We start from the raw sequence: 11,668 nt of genomic DNA on the forward strand, positions 1-11,668 counted from the left end.
GTCTGATTACTGGCAATCACGGGGACGGAACATAGTGATGTCACGGCTCCGCCCCGTGTGACGGCACGCTCCGCCCCCTCAATGCAAGCCTGACAGCTGTCACGCCCCTCCAATAGACTTGCATTGAGGGGGCGGAGCGTGATGTCACACGGGGGTGGAGCCGTAACGTCACTATGCTCCGTCCTCGTGGTTGAGATGGACTCAGCCTGAGGAACTCCAGCGGTTCCGGAAGCCGCTAAAGGTGGGTGCTGCATGGTTGATTCCGGGGGTCCCCAGCGGCGGGACCCCCGTGATCTGACATCTTATCCCCTATCCTTTGGATAGGGGATAAGATGTCTAGGGGCGGAGTACCCTTTTAAGGTATTCCAGAATTGCATCAAAACCCTCAAAAATCTTACCCACAACAGATGTTAAATTTAAAGGCCTCTTGTAATTTGTCCTGATCCAGCTGTTATTAGAGACAAATTTACCCTTACAACCGGTAGTGGGCTGCAGATTGCAGCAAAGTGAGACAGCTAATGGCCAATTTCTGATAAATGAACTGATTTACAAATATGTTAGGAATCACAAAGACTAACAAATAGAGCGAGGTTGTTTGCAATGACATTGCCCATTTAACTGTATTTTCCAGGTAATGTCTGATCAATGGCGACCTGCTCAGTCAATCATCGGCTGAAGTGGAACATCGCGGCTGGTGATTGCCTTTGGGGGCTGTCACTGCCGAGACCAGCAGATCACATGGTTTTCAGTCCTGGTCAAAAGCCAGATACAGTCTGAAAATGAGCCGACTGGAGCCACTAGCTGACTCCATTCTACTCATTGAAATAAAGGGGGTACGTCACAGATCCTTGGTGTCAATACTCCCTAACAATGGCGTTATACACTTCAGTTTTGCCACAGGGTGTGTACTACAGTGACCCCCCGACCTACGATGGCCTCAACATACGATCATTTCAACATGCGATGGACTCTCAGAGGCCATCGCATGTTGAAGGCAGCATCAACATACAATGCTTTTGTATGTCGGGGCCATCGCATAAACGGCTATCCGGCAGCACAGACTGCTTCAGCTGCCACTGGATAGCCATTTACGGTGCCCCGTGTGGTCCGCTGATGATCACTTACCTGTCCTCGGGGCTCTGGCGCGTCCTCTACGGGATCCCCTGCATCGTCGGCGCTCTCCATCGTTGTCATCACGTCGCTGCGCACGCCGTCCCGTCATCCAATAGGAGCGGCGTGCGTAGCGATGTGATGGCGGCGACGGAGAGCGAGGATGCCGGGGAAGCAGAGGCCATGCCGGAGCGTCGGGGACACCTCGGGGACGCGGCGACAGCGATGGAGGGAGACATCCAGGGCAGCGGTGACGAGCGGTGACGGTCCGGAGCGGCACGGATCCCTCAACATACAATGGTTTCAACAAACGATGGTCCGTTTGGAACGGATTACCATCGTATGTTGAGGGACCACTGTACTTGCAACAAATTTAACAAGTCTTGTAAGACACTTTCATAGGTTTGTCGCAAAACAAGAGAAAAGTGACATAAACAGTTCCACGACACACTTAGCTCTGCTTCATTCATACACTATCTCAAGAACGTCCCTCAGCATGAACATCAGATTACACACAGTACTCCCGGGCCTTTGTCTTTCAATGACATCAGTGTCTCTGCCTGAAACCATGAAGGGATGTGTTGTTTTTTTTCCCTTTGTTAATAGACTGGGATGAATTATGAAAAAGGTTTCCGCAAAAGAAGAATGAACGGTACCTCCTATCATTGCTGCATAACACACTGAGCTGTGAGCGGCTTTGATCATCTGGTAACTGTGTGTTCTGGACAGGGCATTCTCCAACCCTACACCATGACCTGGTTGTAGAACAAGACTGGAAAAGCTTTTATCTTTATTTCTTTTTTGTAATCTAGAAACTTCCACCATAAATATTCACGGTATTGCTGCTGCTATCTATGGGGGTTACTCACTGAGAACAACCAAGGAATCATAAAAGGAAAATACGGCCCATCATATCCTTTGTGTGTTCTTTTTATACATTTTTTCTTTTGAAGAAAAGGTTACACACACATTGTGATTGTATAACTCTTTGTTCTCTTTTAATAAATAGAGACATTAAAGGGGTACTCCGGTGGAATTTATTTTATTTTATTTTTTTATTAAATCAACTGGTGCCAGAAAGTTAAACAGATTTTTAAATTACTTAAATCTAAAATCTTAATCCTTCCAATACTATGTAGCTGCTGAATACAGTAACCCCCCGACATGTGATGGCCCCGACATATGATAAAATCGACATACGATGCTTTTATATGTCGCATTAACTGCTATCCGACAGCTGCTGTCGGATAGCAGTTTAAGCATCCCGGGCAGGTTTGCTTACCTATTCCCGCTGCTCCGGGTCCACTTCGCGATCCTCCGGCGCAGCAGCGTAATAACGTCACCAGAAAGCGAGGCCCGGACCCTGCAGAAGATGCGGAAGAAGCCAGAGGATCCCGAAGAAGACACCGGAGCAGCGGGACAGCATCAGGAGCCACTGGGACAGCATCGGGAGCGGTGAGGACCTGGTCCGGAGCGGCGGGGACAGGTGAGTACAGCTTCCTATACTTTACATTGCACGGATCCCTCAACATACGATGGATTCGACAAACGATGGGTCGTTTGGAACGAATTACCATCGTATGTTGAGGGACCACTGTACTACAGAGGAAATTATTTTCTTTTTGGAACACAGAGCTCTCTGCCGACATCACGAGCACAGTGCTCTCTGCTGACATCTCTGTCCATTTTAAGAACTGTCCAGAGTAGGAGAAAATACCCATAGAAAACATATGCTGCTCTGGACAGTTCCTAAAATGGACATAAATGTCCGCAGAGAGCTCTGTGTTCCAAAAAGAAAAGAATTTCCTCTGTAGTATTCAGCAGCTAATAAGTATTGGAAGGATTAAGATTTTTTTAATAGAAGTAATTTACAAATCTGTTTAACTTTCTGGCACCAGTTGATAAAAAAAAAAAAAAAAAAAAAAAATATATATATATATATATATATATATATATATATATAAGTTTTCCACCGGAGTATCCCACCTCCCTGAGCGCTCAGGTCCCCACCTTCTGAGACAAACTGGTCTAGGCAGTGAGGGGCCGCTCAGTCAATCACCAGCCACAGTGATGTCCCGCCTCAGCTGGTGATTTTTGTCTCAAAAGGAAGAAGCCGGAGTGATTACAGAGGTGAGTTGGGTTCCATTCTGGAGATCACAGGGGGTCCCAGCGGTCTGACCCCACGCAATCAGCAACCTATGCCCTATCCAGTGAATAGAGGATATGCTTATAGAAACTGGAGTTCCCCTTTAATAAGAACCATCGGGGGATTTATCACTGTCTATAGAAATCGAGTTCATTATCCTCCCCGTTTCCCTGGGTGTACGTCATGTGTACTTCCCCCACATTTATCAAAGATGTGCACGTTCTTCAATAGTATCTTAGGCCGAGTTCACATCAGCGCTGTGCTCCAGAGGATCTCCGCTGGCCATTAAAACTACGGACTTGAGCAGAGAAAAAACTACTGCAAGCAGTGATATTTTCTATAATTTACTTCTGCGATACAAAGGACACCTGATGAAAACCCAACAGATGGTATTTTAAAGGGGTACTCCGCTGCTCAGCGTTTTTGTCATGGGAGCTTGTGACATAGCCACGCCCCCTCATGACATCATGCCCCACCCTCTCAAAGCAAGTTTATGGGAGGGGGCGTGACTGCTGTCACGCCCCCTCCCATAGGCTTGCATCGAGGGGGCGTGGGGTTTTAACGTCACAAGCTCCCGATGCCGGCTCCAGCGTTCAGAACATTTTGTTCCAATGAGCAGCGGAGTACCCCTTTAAGTCTGGAACCTAAAGGAATCCAGCATTTTCCACTGTACACCAACCAGTTCAGGGTCCGTTAGGTGCAAAAAAAAAAAAAAAAGCTAAAACGAGACAGAGTCCAATGCTGAAGTGAACTTAGCCTTTAATGTAGACAAGTTTTATAGGGGGGGAATTGATCATTGGTTTAACCCTGTTTTTTTGGTTGTTAATTGTCAGAAACTTTTGCACAATTGGTGAACAAGTCACAAAATGTTTGTGCAAATCATTCATATTTCTTCAAGAAAGCAATGTGGTCTGTAATTTATCAACCGCAACTTTAAAAAAAAAAAATAGCTGCAAACATTTGGCGCAAACACTCAACATTTTGCGCAATCTCACACCAGCCCAGATAGCCAAAGACCAGCCCTCACTCACCATGCATTCACTTCCTCTCTGAGCCTTTGATTCTGACAGCGCCCATTTAATTGTATGGCCGTAACAATTATGACTCCAATTGCTATATGTGTAAACTAACAGCCACAATTTTATGGCCCCTAAAACTTTGCAGAAATGCTCAAATTGATGCGTTCGCACATAGCTGTACTCATAGTATTACATATCTTTATGGCTTAAAGGGGTACTCCGGGGGAAAACTTTTTTTTTTTATATATATATATCAACTGGTGCCAGAAAGTTAAACAGATATGTAAATTACTTCTATAAAAAAAATCTTAATCCTTCCAGTACTTAATAGCTGCTAAATACTACAGAGGAAATGATTTTCTTTTTGGAACACAGAGCTCTCTGCTGATATCACAAGCACAGTGCTCTCTGCTGACACCTCTGTCCATTTTAGGAACTGTCCAGAGCAGCATTTGTTTGCTATGGGGATTTTCTCCTGCTCTGGACAGTTCTTAAAAGGGACAGAGATGTCAGCAGAGAGCACTGTGCTCGTAATGTCAGCAGAGAGCTCTGTGTTCCAAAAAGAAATGAATTTCCTCTGTAGTATTCAGCAGCTAATAAGTACTGGAAGGATTAAGATTTTTTAATAGAAGTCATTTACAAATCTGTTTAACTTTCTGGTACCAGTTGATTTAAAAACAAAAAGTTTTCCACTGGAGTACCCCTTTAACAGGAGTATAGGGTAGCACAGGTAACTCCGGCATAGGTAGCCCCTATTTGTACATCTCCATGGTACATGCTAATAGTTTATAAAAATAGCTTACTACTTTCTAAAAAAAATCCCAAATTCATAAGTGGGAACTAGTGGCAACACATGAGATCACATGTTGTATTCTGTCATTGTTTTATGTTTTTCTGGAGGTGACTTACCCAACATTTTTACAGTCTGTTTATGATGTTTCTCTCTATTGGCTGCAGTAGAGCCCTGGATTACATGTTTGTTCTTCCAAAGTGTCTTACAGATTAGACCATAAAGCAGCGTCAGAAAGCAGACAGGAATGAAAAAATATATGGTGGAGACCCAAGTCATAATCTGAAGAAGACCGTTTCGGGAGGCGTGTTTCACGTTCTTGCATTCCTTGGTCTCCTCCGGTTGAGTACCCTGCTGATGTTCTACACCAACCAAAAATAAGATCGGGCCGGCAGTGATGAAGGAAAGGATCCACAGGACCACAATGATGATCTTCACTCTCTTCTTGGTGATCATGATTCTGGCCTTCAGAGGGAAGCAAATGGCCAGATACCTTTCGACACTGACGGTGGTGATGTGAAGAACGGAGCAGTAGGTGCAGGTCTCGCTCAGGTAAACCAAAAACTTGCAGACAAAGTTACCAAAAATGTAAGGCTTGTATTTCCAAATTCTGTACAAGTCAAACGGCAGACCGAGGAAAATGAGAATGTCGGACACTGCCATACTGGAGAGGTACATGTTAACGGTGGACCTCATGTCCCGATACCGCTTGAAGATCAAAATTGTTATCAGATTTCCCGTCACACCCAAGAGAAAGAGCACAATGCAAATGATCGTGACCGGGACCAATGTGTGAATTTCAAAAAGTGCATAGGTTCCTAGGCTTCCAGGTCCGTCGTCCGTCTGGTTCGCACCCATCGTTCGGCTACTATCCTGATAGAGTCCACATAGAGTCTTTGGCATAGGTTTTCAATATGTTACCAGCTTCAGTTCCCATTGAGGACAAGAATATAACATTTACTTGACTGGAAGGTCCATCTGTCCCAGACCAGCTCTTTGGATATATTGTTTCAAGTAATTTTTTTTGATGTCCGTCTTGAAAACTGTTCTCACACAGAAAGCCCCACAGGACTGCGAGAGTACCTGACCTTATTTGATAGTAATGTACTTTAATGTTCAATTAGTAGATTAAAAATCCTGCCCTTCTGTGCTTTAACAGTCCATTACCCTTTTCCAAATCACATTTGTCACCATTTTTGAACAAGTCTTTATTACACTTTACATGAAGCATGAAAGATAAATATGCATATTTAGTCATCTGCTTTATCCCTCTGTCACCAAGAGAGTCTCGTGACGCCGTCACAACGCTTTAGTGATACATTGCCCATGAGTAAGAGTAAAAGGCCACAGTCATTAGTTGGCGGCACTTTAGTTTTTTTTTACCCATGTTATATAATAAAAGTTTACTTTCTTATCTCATCCAAGCGGCGCCCCCCCCCCCCCCCCCCCCCGCGATCAGACAACTTATCCCCTATCCTTTGGATAGGGGATAAGATGTCTATGGCCGGAATACCCCTTTAAACCAAAAACAAGCCAGAGAGTCAAAACTTAGAGGGGAGCACAACACAAAATCAGAAGACAAGGAAGAAGGATAAACAGACAAAGGTCAATTTAGGAGTAAATGTCAATTTAAAATCAGAAGGTAAGAACAAGGTCAAGAAAGAAGCAATGGTCAGGATCCAGAGAAAGCTGAGTAGTATACAAAACGCTGGTGAAGGCCAAGAATGACCAGTCACAAGTGTGGCAGCAGTGCAACTGCTGGTTTAAATATCCCTCCCTCAGTAGGGGTAAGTGCCAGCACTGAGCTGATTGGCCAATCAACATAGGGGCAGGCTTCACCAAGGGGGTCTGAATATATTAAGGGTTTGGACTGATTTTACATCGGTGTTTAGCTTGGTGCACCATAAATGTAGGTCATGTAGTGCACTATGAAGCCTCCACTCACAATGAATGGCCGACATCAAAGCCAAAAAAAAGTTGTGTCCTTAAGGGGTTCGAGTGGACATTTGTCTTCCTATCGTGTGCAGTGCTGCATCATAGTCTTTGCTAAGACATTGGTAGAGTGACGCTTTAGGGTATGTTCACACAAGTGTATTTTGCTGCGTATTGTGCTACAGATTTTCTGCGTCTCATTTTTCTACCCCTTGAAGTTAAAGGGGTATTCCAGGCAAAAACTTTTTTTTTATATATCAACTGGCTCCGGAAAGTTAAACAGATTTGTAAATTACTTCTATTAAAAAATCTTAATCCTTCCAATAGTTATTAGCTTCTGAAGTTTTCTGTCTAACTGCTCAATGATGATGTCACGTCCCGGGAGCTGTGCATGATGGGAGAAAATCCCTGTAGGAACTGCACAGCTCCTGGGACGTGAGTCATCAGAGAGCAGTTAGATAGAAAACAGCAACTCAACTTCAGAAGCTAATAACTATTGGAAGGATTAAGATTTTTTAATAGAAGTAATTTACAAATCTGTTTAACTTTCCGGAGCCAGTTGATATATAAAAAAAAGTTTTGGCCTGGAATACCCCTTTAATGGATCAGATCAATTCCTGGTTTCCTTACTGAACTCTGACCCTGCTGTTGCTAGGCAACAGGACACTTTTCCACCATCTCCCTTGCTTGTATACACTGTAGAGACTAACGAGCAATATGCAGTTGTACTGCGCATGTCTGACCATCTCACTGGATGTCCTAAGATAGTCGTAACCAAGGGCAACAGGACAAAATAAAGAAGACACTTGGAGGATTAGTAAATGTAAATATCTCTCAAACAGGACATTTTCAGAAATGCTTGTACATTAGGCTGGGTTTACACCACGTTTTTACCAATACGGGACTGCATACGGCTGGGGGGAGCTAAAACCTTGCGCTCTCGGAACACCGGACCTCAAACAGTGGTCGACTACGGTTTTAGGTGCGGTGAGAAAACCGCATACGGGGCGATAATGAGCCGACCGGAGTCAGCGTTTGACTCCGGTCGGCTCATTGAAATGAATTACATACGGGCAGCATACGGCAGGGATACGAGAGCGCAAGGTTTTAGCTCCCCCCAGCCGTTTGCGGTCCTGTATTGGTAAAAACGTGGTGTGAACCCAGCCTTAGAAACATGGCATCGGAGGTGATAAAGGGGAGGAATGAAATGGCACAGGGGGATCAAGGGAGGAATGATGTAGCACAGGGTCAGGTGGGGGAGGGTTCAAGGGGGGGGATCAAGAGGGGCAATGAAATGGCTTGGGAGGTGATAAAGGGGGGAAATTAAATGGCTTGGGAGGTGATAAATAAAACTTGGGGGAACAAGAGGGGGAATTAATTAGCATGGCAGGTGATTAAGGGGGAATGAATGGAGGTGGGTGGGATTGGAAGCATACGTTGTGGGAGTGGATGGGATTGGAAGCATACGTTGTGGGAGTGGATGGGATTAGAAGCATACGTTGTGGGAGTGGATGGGATTAGAAGCATACGTTGTGGGAGTGGATGGGATTAGAAGCATACGTTGTGGGAGTGGATGGGATTAGAAGCATGCGTTGCGGGAGTGGATGGGGGATTAGAAGCATACGTTGTGGGAGTGGATCGGGTTAGAAGCATACGTTGCGGGAGTAGATGGGATTGGAAGCATACGTTGTGGAAGTGGATGGGATTGGAAGCATACATTGTGGGAGTGGATCGGGTTAGAAGCATACGTTGCGGGAGTAGATGGGATTGGAAGCATACGTTGTGGAAGTGGATGGGATTGGAAGCATACATTGTGGGAGTGGATCGGGTTAGAAGCATACGTTGTGGGAGTGGATGGGATTTGAAGCATACATGGCGGGAGTGGATCGGGTTAGAAGCATACATTGCGGGAGTGGATCGGGTTAGAAGCATACATTGCGAGAGTGGATCGAATTACAAGCATACGTTGTGGGAGTGGATGGGATTGGAAGCATACGTTGCGGGAGTGGATCGGATTAGAAGCATACATTGCGGGAGTGGATCGGGTTAGAAGCATACGTTGTGGGAGTGGATCGGATAAGAAGCATACGTTGTTCAAGTGGATCGGATTAGAAGCATACGCTGTGGGAGTGGATGGGATTAGAAGCATAAATTGTGGGAGTGGATGGGATTGGAAGCATACGTTGTGGGAGTGGATGGGATTGGAAGCATACGTTGCGGGAGTGGATCGGGTTAGAAGCATACGTTGTGGGAGTGGATGGGATTAGAAGCATACATTGTGGGAGTCGATCGGATTAGAAGCATACGTTGTGGGAGTGGATTGGATTGGAAGCATACGTTGTGGAAGTGGATCGGATTAGAAGCATACGTTGTGGGAGTGGATGGGATTAGAAGCATACATTGTGGGAGTCGATCGGATTAGAAGCATACGTTGTGGGAGTGGATTGGATTGGAAGCATACGTTGTTCAAGTGGATCGGATTAGAAGCATACGCTGTGGGAGTGGATGGGATTAGAAGCATAAATTGTGGGAGTGGATGGGATTGGAAGCATACGTTGTGGGAGTGGATGGGATTGGAAGCATACGTTGCGGGAGTGGATCGGGTTAGAAGCATACGTTGTGGGAGTGGATCGGGTTAGAAGCATACGTTGTGGGAGTGGATGGGATTAGAAGCATACATTGTGGGAGTCGATCGGATTAGAAGCATACGTTGTGGGAGTGGATTGGATTGGAAGCATACGTTGTGGAAGTGGATCGGATTAGAAGCATACGTTGTGGGAGTGGATGGGATTAGAAGCATACATTGTGGGAGTCGATCGGATTAGAAGCATACGTTGTGGGAGTGGATTGGATTGGAAGCATACGTTGTTCAAGTGGATCGGATTAGAAGCATACGCTGTGGGAGTGGATGGGATTAGAAGCATAAATTGTGGGAGTGGATGGGATTGGAAGCATACGTTGTGGGAGTGGATGGGATTGGAAGCATACGTTGCGGGAGTGGATCGGGTTAGAAGCATACGTTGTGGGAGTGGATGGGATTAGAAGCATACATTGTGGGAGTCGATCGGATTAGAAGCATACGTTGTGGGAGTGGATTGGATTGGAAGCATACGTTGTGGAAGTGGATCGGATTAGAAGCATACGTTGTGGGAGTGGATGGGATTAGAAGCATACATTGTGGGAGTCGATCGGATTAGAAGCATACGTTGTGGGAGTGGATTGGATTGGAAGCATACGTTGTTCAAGTGGATCGGATTAGAAGCATACGCTGTGGGAGTGGATGGGATTAGAAGCATAAATTGTGGGAGTGGATGGGATTGGAAGCATACGTTGTGGGAGTGGATGGGATTGGAAGCATACGTTGCGGGAGTGGATCGGGTTAGAAGCATACGTTGTGGGAGTGGATCGGGTTAGAAGCATACGTTGTGGGAGTGGATGGGATTAGAAGCATACATTGTGGGAGTCGATCGGATTAGAAGCATACGTTGTGGGAGTGGATTGGATTGGAAGCATACGTTGTGGAAGTGGATTGGATTAGAAGCATACGCTGTGGGAGTGGATTGGATTGGAAGCATACGTTGTGGAAGTGGATTGGATTAGAAGCATATGTTGTGGGAGTGGATGGGATTAGAAGCATACATTGTGGGAGTCGATCGGATTAGAAGCATACGTTGTGGGAGTGGATTGGATTGGAAGCATACGTTGTTCAAGTGGATCGGATTAGAAGCATACGCTGTGGGAGTGGATGGGATTAGAAGCATAAATTGTGGGAGTGGATGGGATTGGAAGCATACGTTGTGGGAGTGGATGGGATTGGAAGCATACGTTGCGGGAGTGGATCGGGTTAGAAGCATACGCCGTGGGAGTGGATCGGGTTAGAAGCATACGTTGTGGGAGTGGATGGGATTAGAAGCATACATTGTGGGAGTCGATCGGATTAGAAGCATACGTTGTGGGAGTGGATTGGATTGGAAGCATACGTTGTGGAAGTGGATTGGATTAGAAGCATACATTGCGGGAGCAGGCGATGATAGTCAGAAAGCAGTCCTGCGCAGGACTCTACTTGACAGTTCCTGTTGTTGCTTAGTGTAAGGTTATGGTCATACAGTGTAAAATCTATAGAAAAATATGAATAAGAAAAAAAAACTGTAGTTGGAATTTTGGAAACTTTTTTTTTTCTTATTTTTGTGTTATCATTTTTTTTTCACTTACAGAGCCATTTTTTTGTACGCCAAAATTAAATATCTGTTTATTTTTTTTAAATATGAAAAGGGGGGGAGGGGGTGATTTTAATTTTTATCAGGGGAGGGGCTTTTTTATTTTTCATGTCCCTGTTGTCCTATTGATTTTACACTGTGAGAGCTGATTTTCATAAAACAGTCTACATTTTCTAAAACTGGGCTGTAAAACACAGACCCTGCTTATAAAGGACGGCTTCACGACACATTTTTGTACGACACACACAGCAGGGTCTGTTTTTAGTATCAATTACCGTATATGTTTTTATTTTTGAGTGTATATAAAACATATTTGGAAACAGAAACAAAAAAAAAGCACAAAACCAAACTCCCTACAATGCAAGATGGGAAAAAAAAACAAATAAAGCTTGAAAATTCGAGGCTCATTTAGCATATAGAGCCTCAAAACGCACTGTGTGAACGCGGCCTATCA

The 11,668-nt window shown here is 44.9% G+C and overlaps 2 protein-coding genes across 2 annotated transcripts in view; both read right to left on the reverse strand.

The window, feature by feature from the left end:
• LOC130291945 (uncharacterized) overlaps nt 1–11,668 on the reverse strand; it is a 45,018-nt gene that overhangs the window by 1,652 nt on the left and 31,698 nt on the right. The gene's annotated exons all lie outside the window — the stretch shown is intronic.
• Nucleotides 5,064–6,101, reverse strand: LOC130290894 (growth hormone secretagogue receptor type 1-like). The gene has a single exon (XM_056539089.1). The coding sequence runs from the start codon at nt 5,966–5,968 to the stop codon at nt 5,135–5,137; it is 834 nt and encodes a 277-aa protein (XP_056395064.1). The 5' UTR covers nt 5,969–6,101; the 3' UTR covers nt 5,064–5,134.

Source organism: Hyla sarda, chromosome 9 (genome assembly GCF_029499605.1).
Source record: "Hyla sarda isolate aHylSar1 chromosome 9, aHylSar1.hap1, whole genome shotgun sequence".
In the NCBI taxonomy this organism is placed as follows: domain Eukaryota; kingdom Metazoa; phylum Chordata; class Amphibia; order Anura; family Hylidae; genus Hyla; species Hyla sarda.

Bases quoted from the DNA above. Each gene is read 5' to 3' on its own strand.
- LOC130290894 (XM_056539089.1), bottom strand. From the start codon at position 5,968: ATGCCAAAGACTCTATGTGGACTCTATCAGGATAGTAGCCGAACGATG.